At 39.7% G+C, this 11,851-nt stretch overlaps 1 protein-coding gene across 4 annotated transcripts in view; it reads left to right on the forward strand.

Moving 5' to 3' along the window:
• Window positions 1-11,421, forward strand: part of SYTL5 (synaptotagmin like 5) — a 169,099-nt gene extending 157,678 nt beyond the window's left edge. For all 4 annotated transcript variants that reach the window (XM_048864042.2, XM_048864031.1, XM_048864060.2 and 1 more), the window contains 4 exons: window positions 4,021-4,129; window positions 5,644-5,779; window positions 8,487-8,695; window positions 9,926-11,421. In XM_048864042.2, the coding sequence (XP_048719999.1) occupies window positions 4,021-4,129; window positions 5,644-5,779; window positions 8,487-8,695; window positions 9,926-10,068 (597 nt within the window). In that variant the 3' untranslated portion in view covers window positions 10,069-11,421. The remainder of the gene's footprint in view (window positions 1-4,020; window positions 4,130-5,643; window positions 5,780-8,486; window positions 8,696-9,925) is intronic.
• The last annotated feature ends 430 nt before the right edge of the window (window positions 11,422-11,851 follow it).

An 11,851-nucleotide genomic window follows, 5' to 3' on the forward strand; every position in this document is an offset into this window, starting at 1 on the left:
TGATCTTCCTGATAGCAGTCAGGAGAATAGGAGAAATAGTGGCTCTGATGGCAAATCCCTACATGGTATTCTTTCGGGACAAGGTTACACTCAGGACACATCTAAAATTAATCCCCAAGGTAACCACCCTGTTCCACATGAACCAATTGATTCACCTTCCAACCCTCATGAGACAACAGGGAGGCTATATTACACACTCTAGATGTCCGGAGAGCCCTAGCCTTCTACCTGGCTAGGACGAAGGGTTTCAGGAAGTCCCCTAGACTTTTCGTCTCTGTTGCTGAAAGATCCAAGGGCTCAGCAATATCAGCCCAAAGACTCTCCAAATGAGTCTCAAACTGCATTAGACAATGTTACCAAGTTCGCAACATGACCCCTCCAGATACTATTTGTACACACTTCACGAGGCCCATCGCCTCATCCATCACCTTCTTCAAGAAAGTCCCCATCTCAGAAATCTGTAGAGCGGTGACATTGGCATCAGTCAACACCTTCTTAGAGCATCATGCAATTGCTAGAGACTCTGCCTCCAATGCCATCTTCGGCTCCACAGTGCTGTCATCTCTAACTGACCAGACTCCAAAGCCTCCCAGCCCTCTAGTTGGGATATTGCTTGGGAATCACCTAAAGTGGAGCACCCACAAGGACACTACTCGCAGAAGAAGTTACTCGTCTTGTGCAGTAATGATGGTTCTTCGAGATGTGTCCCCCTCTTGGTGCTTCACAACCCACCCTCCTCCCCTCTACTTCAGAATTCTTGTCTATGACTTCAGTAGAGAAGGAACTGAGGGGGGTTAGCCCACATGCGCTGGCTAGCCTTGTGGCGGGGCACAAGGAGAGACTGTGGACATGCAGGCTTAACAGATACTACTACCGAAGTTCTACAATCAGCAGTGCAGGGAAACAAGCACACCTACAGTGGAGCACCAGTAGGGGGACACATTTCAAAGAACAATTCGTTATTGCACTTGGTGAATAACAACTTCTGCAGTCAGCACCCTGAACAGCTAGAGACAAATGCTTTTCCTTTTTACTAGTAATAAAATATCCTGAGCAACACTTTCCCTAGGCTGGTTCCATGACAGCCTGCCCTGGCTGGCTCAATTCATGGAGCAGAGAACATATTTGTCAGCATTCCTATTTCTCTGTAGCAGTACTGGCTAGTGTAGGATTTAGCTTTTATTTAGAATTGAGAATTTTACATGAGATACACTCACATTGTGTGTTCAGGTTGATCATAATGTTACATTGTGAAACTACTGGACTGTAAGACTTGTTGCTCAGCCTCTGTTCTGCTTCACATCATTTTAAGTGGTTTTTTTTTTTTTTAAATCATAACAAAGGCACTGATGGAGCACTTTCACTCAGACCAAAAAGTAGTCAGGTCTAAGCATTTCAGACATTCCAGCTAAGAAATGTGTCTGATTATTTCCAAACTCATTATAAGAGCTATTAATTCTGCTTCATTATTACCAAATAAAAGAGAACTAGAATATGTCTCATTTGCCTGCTAGGATGATCTGGATAATGTTTTCAAAGATAATGTTTCTCATGTTCAATGAAGGTAAGACAAGAAGTAATGGGCTTAATCTGCAGCACGGAGGTTTAGGTTAGACATTAGGAAAAATTTCTAACCACAAGGGGAGTTAAGCTCTGGGCTAGGCTTCCAAGGGAGTTTGTAGAATCTTCCTTATTGGAGGCTTCTCAGAACAGGTCTGACAAAAACCTGTCAGGGTTGGTCTAGGTTTACTTGGTCCTGCCTCACCTCAGGGGGCTGGACTAGTTGACCACTCAAGGGCCCTTCCAGCCCTACATTTCTGTGATTCTCTGATTCTGTAAGTGTAGCTCAGTTTGTTGGTAAGCAAAGAAAATTTTTTTTCTGAATAACAAATTATTTCAAACAGAATTAAAGATCTGGTTTGTTTATACATATGCTAGGCAGAATACTGTCCTACAATATGAACTCCATGTTTCTGACAAGAATGCCAGTTAAACTTTGCTAAGAGTTGACATTTGTTGTAATCTGATGCTATTCAGCTGTTTTAAGAAAGAATTTGAGGGTTTTAAGATTCATTTGTCCTCTGAGAGTTGGATGTTCAGTCCTCTGAGGGGAGAGTGGTTAGATGAGAATGATCATGAGAATAGCTTTAGGGTTAAAGCACAGGGCTGGGAGTCAGGAGACATGTGTGTTAATTCCTCGGTAATTTGAGCAAGTCAGTTCTAAAAATTAGGGCCTTAACTTCTGTGCTTCATTTCCCCCATCTGTGAAATGGGGAAAATTATTCTTACCATCTTCACAGGGAAGTTGTGAAACTAAACTCACATGCTTCAGGGCATAATAAAGCTTCCTGGCAGACAGGGATTATTAAAATGAAATTTTCCCCTATGGGCAGGTTGTTCTGCAATTGTCCAGTATAGGGTTTGTTGCACCTTCCTCTGAATCCGCTCCCTGTGTATGAGCACATGGCAGGATCTAGCCCTAAAATTTTTATTAATCAGGTGATAGTGTCTTAACCTGCAGCCTAACTTTAAAGGCAGGCTGAGCTTTTGTATGTCACCTTACATATTTCTGAGGTTATTTCTTTTCCTGAAAGTAAAATTCTTTACCTAGTAGTTGGGATGAGGAGGCAAGCTGAACAAGTTTCGGATGTAAGCTCTCACCAGCACAGTTATTTCATAAGCAGTGCAGTATCTTGATGCAGTGTTCAGAATGTAATTCCAGGCATAGCGTATTGCCCAGATACTCAGTGTTGTCATACTGGGCAGCACTTCATGTATCATAGGCATAGAATTGTAGGGCTGAAAGGGATCTTGAAAGGTCAGAAAGTCCAGTTCCCTATACTGAGGCAGGACCAAATAATCCTAGACCATACCTTGTACTTGTCTGTCCAACCTGTTCTTAAAAACCTCCAGTGATGAGGGTTCCACAACCTCCCTTAGAAGCCTATTTCAGAGTTCTCCCTCCTTATAGTTAGAAAGCTTCTCTTAATATCTAACCTCAATCTCCCTTGGTGCAGATTAAGCCCCGCAGATCTAGGTATCTGGATCCAACACACCTTTAAGCTCCAAGTTTGTGAAGCACATTCATAAACTCTGATTGTATGCGTTGTCCCATTGACATCAATGGGGCTACCGGTGTGAGCAAAGTTAGGTACATGCTTAAATGTTCCACAGGATTGGGAATTTAATGAAATTTCATGAACAATTTCTCTATTGTATTCCATTTCTCTAGGAGAAATCACTGTTTACTGATATATGATTGGTTTATTTTATGGGTAGGGGAGGCCTACAAAAGCAGCTAGTTTTTAAAAATGAGTTTATAATCCATTTTTTTATTTAAATTAAAAAATACATAAGTCTAATATTGCTTTTGATTAATGTTATAAAAAAGCATAGAGCACGCTTCTTCTGGACTGCTTTTAGAAATTTAATGGGGAAAAAGAGGTGCAGAACGTTGAGAAATGATGTTTGGGAAGAAGAGGATAAGACATTTGGGAAATAATATTTGTATCCATAAATCTCTGTTCTGTTTCAGGGACAGATTATGCCGTCTAATTCCAACAATAATCCTATTGAAATCAATGGGGCTAGTTATGGAGTAAGGTGCTAATCAACATGAATAAGGGTATTAGAATCTGGCCCTAAATTAGCTACAGTTTATATATCCAGCTTACTCGGACCTGTTTGTTTGCTGTAAATCAGTGCGTGACATGGGTTGGAATTTTTCTTCATTCTAACAAACCGAATTTCTCTCTCCCGTTTATGTTTACCGAACAGCATTTAGTGCAGGGCATGTGATGTCTGTTCTTCTGAGCTTTTTGCACTTCCTAGACTATTACATTTTCAAAAATGTGGCTGTCTATATTCAATCACTGAGGGCTAATTAGCTCTGAGCACTGTGCAGTGGCATGACCTATTTAAGCATATATCATGGCTTACATGTACAATGAAAAAAATTGAAAATGAATGGGTGAATTATTAAGCTTAGTTGGATTTCTGTTTTTCTTTCCTCTCCATCAGCTGGAGGTTGCAGCAGATATCGGGCTTCAGTATAAAGGAGAGCTGATAGTTGTTTTACACTACATTCCCCCTGAGAAAAACCTAATGCTTCCCCTCGGACAGTTTCAAGGTAAAATGAACATTGATGGCAGCATCCTCTAAGTACTGGAAATAACCTGTATGATGAAAGCTGAGTTATGAAGTAACAGAGTTGCAGAAGGTTGAAGTTCTGTGGAAATAAATTAGGCACCTATATCTGAGGGAATTTTCAAAGGAAGGATGATGCTCCCCTGCCCCTAGTAATGAGATGCCATTTATGCACCATTAGGAGTTGTTGCATAGCTGTGACATCATTAAAAAGACCCAGCTGGTCAATAGCCATGGTTTAGGACAGTTATTATCCAAAGCAATACTCTAATCCTGAGTTGTTGTGTTTGTTGTGCAGTCTGGTTTTAAACAGTACATGGATGATCAGCTAGCACAGTTCCTCTCAGGAGATCATCCTTACTGATACATACCTCACTGTTCAGAACCTTTTTACATGATTTAGTCTACAATTTCCTTTGCTCAGTTTCATCCCATTATTCCTACTGTAATTATATCCCTGAGGATCCTATTAGAATTGTCTAGGGTGGTCCATTATAGTCCTCTGAAATGGGCAGTGTTTCTGTGGAGGAAAATATTATTAGTTACTACATGTACTGCAGTAGTGTCCAGAGAAGTGATGGTCCAAAGAGGTAGCAATGACCAGATAGTAATTCTGTCCTTGGACACACAATATACATACAGACCATAGGCAGAGAGATTTGAGAACAATAGAAATTTATTGCCAAAAGAGACAATACTACTTTGCAAGCATTGGTAGCATAGGCTCTTTTCTCAGATGAATTACATTCAGTTTATTAGTAGTAAATTCCAAGGTCCTCTGCTATAATCTGGTAGTCTTTGGTCTGAGGAAACCAGTTGCTGCATATTATAATTTGTATGCCCCAGATTTCTTGAATTCTTAAGTATTAATCTTACTCAGAAAGCACAGTGACAACAGAGTTGTGAACGAATGACCTTCCCAGCACGTGGATCTGAGCAATTTTTATATTCATTAATCTAGATCTTAACTAAATCATTAAAAAAACTCCATGCAGCAAAGGTATCTCTTCTGGAGTGAACTTGTACCATATATGCCTGTATATCAGGCTTTGAGAGAGATGTTTCAGATTCTGCCTATGGGGGGAGGCTGTCTGATAAGAGCTCTTCTTTGCCACCACAACTCAGAATGTATTATTTGCCATCTGTAATAGCAGAGAAGAGGAGAGGATTTAAAGAAAACTTGACCTTTTCCCTTCAATGTATTAGTACTTCCATATTTGTACTTGGAGACTTAGGACAACCCAGCCCTGTAATGTCTGTCAAGGATTGACCACATCTGAGTCAATTTTTTTTTACCGGGTGTGGGGTGATCTCCTCCTTTTGCCCGACCATGTTTACAGATAAAGGACCAGATTGTAAACGCAAGCAGTGCTTCACTCCACGGATGGTCCTGTTGAAGTAAACAAGTGGCAGAGTCTGTCCAAAAAGGCTTACATTTCCAAACTGGTTTTGCAGTATTAAGTTCTTGATTTTGTTGTTGGTTTGTCTTATGTACAGGAAAGAAGAGTTTAAAAAAAGGAAAGAAAGGAAACACACAGCTACCTTCTGGGGGTATGTTGGAGGTCCTCATCAAGGAAGCCAAGAATTTAACAGCTGTGAAGTCAGGAGGCACTTCTGACACATTTGTTAAAGGGTAATTTTTACTTTCCCATGTTTTGCATAGCATGCCAAGAGTAAAACTAGCTTTTGCATTGAATCCTAGTTTATCTGATCAATATCATTTTTGTCTGATAGCTACTCAACTTTACTCCTGAAAAAGAACTTGCACCTCAAAATGGAGTTTAACTTCTTTGTCCACTATATTTAAATTTAGGTCATAATATGTGATTTTAAATAAGAGCTTTAATTTTACTTCGTAGACTTCAAAATGTGGCTTTGAAATTTGACATTAAGGGTAAAACTTTTTTTTTTTTTTTAAAAAGATGAGCATGTGATATATGTATACATACTTTATATACATTTCTGTAATACAATATGATTTCATATATATAATGTGTCAGGTTTTTGCTGTATACATATGCCTCATTATATTATTTATCTTTTAGTTAATATCCCTGAATAAGCAGAAAATATTTGCTATAGGAACACACTTACGTTTGTATAAATAAATATAATCCTAGGTGACTGATTATACTAGAGTCATCATAAATGTGAGCATGGCACTCAAGGTGTTAAATGAGTGAAATATGGACAGCTGACAAGAGTGCTTCTCCTTGCCATTTTCCCTGTCAATAAAAGCTTTCATAGTTGCTTGTTTTACATATAGTTGTGTGTTGGTTACAGTCTGCATGTTTTTGTTGAAGTGAACCCCTTGACAAAGTTTCACCACTAACCTGATGCCCCATATGGATTCACCTCCTCTCCGGACCAGCTAAACCATTCCTCTCAGAGTGGTCAATTGTTCCTGAGGTTATAAAAAATATTTCTGAAGGAAAAATATTTTGCTTTTGCTGTAGCTCAAATTGTCTCAAGTGACAAATGTATTTTTGCAAGTTTTCCTGGGGCAGATATACCCAAAATTCATTGTAAGGTTTTCACCCTGCACCTCCTATTCACACGATCCAAGTGCTCTACGATCAGTGTACTGAGTACATTTTTTTAGGCACAAAGAGCAATCCATAGGCTTATTTTATGTTGGTTTGCTCAGTGCTGTTTTCTCTATGGTTGGCTATGACTATGAGAAAAGCGTTTTTGTTTAAACAGGAAAACAAAGAAACAGATTGTCTGGTCCCTCACTCTCCTCTCCGCAGCTCGTACACACTTGAGACATGGAGTTTACACCAGGCTAAGGGGAATTTTTGTTGTTGGAGCCCCTTGTTGACGAATTGGCAGCACATTGCTGTTGCTGACACTGTGGACTGTCTCTGGCTAGCTCATCACACACATCTGTTGTTGCTGGCATGGGTTGTTTTATGTAAGTGGAGATTGAACCAATTTCCTTTGGACAAACAATTTTCCATCAGGTTACAAGGTTTTTAAAAATATATTTTCTATAGCTGAGATGAACCCATAAACTGTACTGGGGGAAGGGTAGGTACAGACTAGGGAGGTTTGTCCACTACTCGACTTTGAAAATTATATATTGTGTTTACAAAGTTTCAAGAAAAGAGTACTCTGGTAAAAATATAAGGCTTATGGAGTTGAAAAAATTGTCAGATTTCATAGCATCAGGGGCTCTGTGTTTTTTCCAGGAATCAGGCCTCTGGTATAAATGTAAACATAAGCTTATTTCCATTCAAGGGGACAATCTGCTACTGTTCCTTCTCTACCAACCACTTATTTTTGCCCAAGTTAGGTTAGATGTGTGTATCATCATGGAATAGTGTTGCTTCTCACCATGAATCTGAAACTCTTACTCACATGGAGAAGCATTGTTCTCCATGAGGAATCCCACTGAAATTGAGAGTTTTGTGGTTAAAAGCAGTGCCTTAACCTGGGGCAGAGGAGAGCTGGATTCAATTCCTGTCTCTGACCCAGACAACCTGGACAAGTCACTTGGGTCCCAATTCAACACAGCACTTCGGCATATGCTTAACTTGACTTCAATGGGATTTCAACATGTGCTTAAATGCTTTGCTGATTGGGGTGATCTCTCTCTGTCTTGGTTTTCCATCTGTAAAATGGAGATAATACTGCTTCCTTTCTCCCATCCTTTCTCTGTTTCGTCTATTTAGAAGGAAAGGTCATCAGGGAATGGACAGTTCTCACTATATGTTTGTACTGAACTCAGCACAATGGGGCCCTGATTTTGGCTGACTTCTAGGTGATACTGTAATACACTCGATTACAGACCTAAAAGTTGCAATTCTTCAAAAAAAAAAAAACCCTCAAAAACAGACTCCAACGAGAGATTGTTGAATTGGAATTAATTTGCAAACTGGATACGATTAACTTAGGCTTGAATAGAGACTGGGAGTGGATGGGTCATTACACAAAGTAAAACTATTTCCCCACGTTTATTCCCCAGCACTGTTCCTCAGATGTTCTTGTCAACTGCTGGAAATGGCCCACCTTGATTATCTCTACAAAAGGTTTTTTCGCCCCCGCTCTCCTGCTGGTAATAGCTCACCTTAAGTGATCACTGTCGTTACAGTGTATATGGTAACACCCATTGTTTCATGTTCTCTATGTATATAAATCTCCCCACTGTATTTTCCACTGAATGCATCCGAAGAAGTGAGCTGTAGCTCACAAAAGCTTACGCTCAGATAAATTTGTTAGTCTCTAAGGTGCCACAAGTACTCCTTTTCTTTTTGTAATACAAATGATAAATATGACTGACCTGAAGTCCCATCTACCTGTTTTTTCTTCTTCTCTTTCTTTCTGTTTGTCTCCCTCAGATATCTGCTCCCAGATAATAACAAAGCAACAAAACATAAAACTCCTGTCATAAAGAAGAGTGTGAACCCTCACTGGAATCACAGCTTCACTTTCAGCAGCTTGAATCCTACAGATCTACACAATGTCTGCCTAGAACTGACAGTCTGGGACAAGGAGTCACTCTCCAGTAACATCTTTTTGGGAGGTGTCCGTTTGAGCACTGGAAGCGGTAAGAGCTCTGTTTGACTGGGAATCATCACTTTGTTCAGCACATGTCTCATAGCCATGTAAAGGATGGAAATGTTGTGAATATGGGGCACAGAGGAACTATGAGAAATGAAAAAAGAGTGGCTTAGTAGCCTAGAGGCAACTTATTTCTTTATGCTATCCAGTGAGAGACATGAGTTTGTTACCCTCCTGTAACTAGGCTTCCAAAGCCAACTGGGACTGAGAGAATTATGGACACACTTCTTACCATCTGAGTGAGAAATGAGTTTCATGTTACTCAGCAGCAATGCTTCTGGCTGATGAAGGGGCAGCTATGAAGAAAGAGTCGTCCATTCCTCCTCAGCTAGGAAGCCAATGGTTGTGGGATAGAGCCATGTTAGGCCCATGGTGTACCTATTTTGTGGCTACCAAGAGAACTTTAGTCTCCAGCTAATTGATAAAAATCCAACGTCTTTCAGGATATATACATTATTTATTTGTTTTTTAAACTTGTAAAAAAATTTTTTTAAAATCACAATGGGGAGGTGCTGGATTTACAAGACCAGAAAAAACCCCAGCCAAACCCAGGCTGACAAATCACCTTTTACATTTTCTATTGCATGATTATTTTTGAGATATTTCTAAAAATCTTTGTTCGTTTACTTATGAAATACTTTTGGTTTCTTTGTTCTTTATTTTCCTTTTATGATCTGCCAGGTTTTTTTCCCTCAATAGATAAATGTAAACCCTCCTCCCCGGAAAAATCCATAATTTTTGTAAGGCACATGCCTGCTAGTACTGCCTTGCACACAGCAGTGAATGAAGGAGAAGGCTGTCTTTCTGTACCCTCTTGTGAGAGAAGGCGGGTGAGGTAATGTCTTTTATTGGACCAACTTCTGTGGGTGAGCGAGACAAGCTTTGAAGCTACACAGAGCCCTTCTTCAGATCTGGGAAAGGTACTAAGAGTGTCATAGCTAACTACTTATGCTAAACTATCTGTTCAATTTTCTGTTTAGCTGTGACACTCTTAGTACCGTTCCCAGATCTGAAGAAGGGCTCTGTGTAAGCTCGAAAGCGTGTCTCGCTCACCCACAGAAGTTGGTTCAATAAAAGATATTACCTCACTCACCTTGTCTCTCCAATATCCTGGGACTGACAGGGCTACAACAACACTGCATATACCTTCTTGAAACAGATAAGGAGCCACATCTCACTAGCATGCCAAAACTCTCCATGTTTTTTCAATTGCCAGGTATAAGTAATGGGAAGGAAGTTGATTGGATGGATTCTCACGGGGAAGAGCAGCACCTCTGGCAAACGATGATGGACCGTCCCGGAGCTTCTGTGGAAGGTATATTAATGCTGAGATCTAGCATGGGAAAACGCAGACTCTGAGAACAAATGGCTTGCACAAGGATACACTCCAGCTGTTTCGCTGACGTGACTTTTAACTGTTGTGGGGTACCACAAGGATGCCTGGTGTTAGTGGAATTCAGTCTGTTGTAACTTTGCACATGCGAAAGTGAGGAAGAAAGACTCCTCTTTGCCTTGGATTTTAAGGCTCCAGAATTGGATTATAATGCATTCTGCACTTTTGTGCATCCGTATTCTTAAGACAATGCTCCTTACACTAGTGAAACTCCTACTGAAGTCAGTGAGAAAGATACCTGAATATAGAATTCAAAATCAGGCTTTCTTTGTCTCAGAGACAGAAATATGGTCTACTAGTGTCAACATCCATGAAGAATATGGAGCAAGCAAATGTTTTAGTCGTTTGATGACTAATGATTATTTATGGTATAAGCCAATTTGAAGCAACTCAAAAGTTTGGTATTTGAAATGAGATTAGAAACCACCAGATTCCAAACAGTCTGAAAGAATAATTAGCAACATCCCTTCCCCCTGTTTACATGTTCAGTTATTTGAATTGTGCATGACAGCAAGCCTTGCAACAAGCATCACTGCAAGAAAAGCCAATACACTGCACACAGCAGCCATTATTTGGGTATTTAGAAATAGGCAGCAGATGTGCGGATATAAAATAACAGGAATGCTGTACTCTGCAGTGATGCGTGTGCGGTGTGTTTCACTGCCCCATTGAGAATGCAAGCTATGGTTCCCCCGGGTCAAAGAGCCTCTTATGAAAACAGATTATTATACATCCCTACGCAGCTTCCAGAACTAGGCGCCGTTACTTATGGCTGCATTATAACTTTTGCTTATAACTCATTTAATAATTCAGACATCACTGTACAGAAGAGGAGAGAAGTTCAAACATCTGTTAAAATGGATGAGATGCTGATGTTTACCCACACATGCTGTTTCAGGTTTAATAGTCCCCAATTCAGCAAAACATTTAAGGAAATGATCTAATTAAGCATATGCCTAACTGCTTTGCTGAATGGGAGTTTAAATGGGGAAGTTTTTGGCGTGGGTTGGAATCCTATTCAAGCATATCCTGCTGATTTATTAATTATTAACCATGAGATGATGTAGAATGGGATTTTGCTGCTGAATGTTACTAATATGAGTCGTTGCACTTATAGTACTAATGCATTTTAATATAAAAATGTTGTCTTACTATTTCAATTACTCCATGTTAAATGGCATAGTTGTTCTATATTAATTTGGTTTCCTAAAGACTGTTTTGTGTCTAATGAGATCTGTCCTGCTCTCAATACACGAAGGAATTATACACCCCACCAATCTTACATTTTCTGCCCACTAAGAACTAGACCACCATGTGTACAGAGCACAATGCTTTCTATTCCTGCTTACGGGCTGTAGCTGTGTTTATACAGCAACGGAACCATAGCAAGGAGAATAACTGACCCTTACCAAATACAACAGGTACAGTGTTTGCAGATTTATGTGACACACTAAGTTCAGCACTCATGTGCTATGGTGATAGGTACCTTATACAAACCTAAGAAACAGCAATACATTGGGTAAATTAAGTTTCATCTGAATGATCCATAATTAAAATCGTGCTCCCTGTCATCAACAGTAAATACATCTACTGCTATTCTCATCCTTAATTATTTTTCAAGCATTTTAAGACGGTATCACTGTGAAAAATATTTAGCAACCACAAACAAAATAAACCAATAAAAAAACTCTGTCACCTCCACCCCATATATAAGTACAGATTCTCTCTCTCTTCTTTTTCTCATATGGT

This window comes from Caretta caretta, chromosome 1 (assembly GCF_965140235.1).
Source record: "Caretta caretta isolate rCarCar2 chromosome 1, rCarCar1.hap1, whole genome shotgun sequence".
In the NCBI taxonomy this organism is placed as follows: domain Eukaryota; kingdom Metazoa; phylum Chordata; order Testudines; family Cheloniidae; genus Caretta; species Caretta caretta.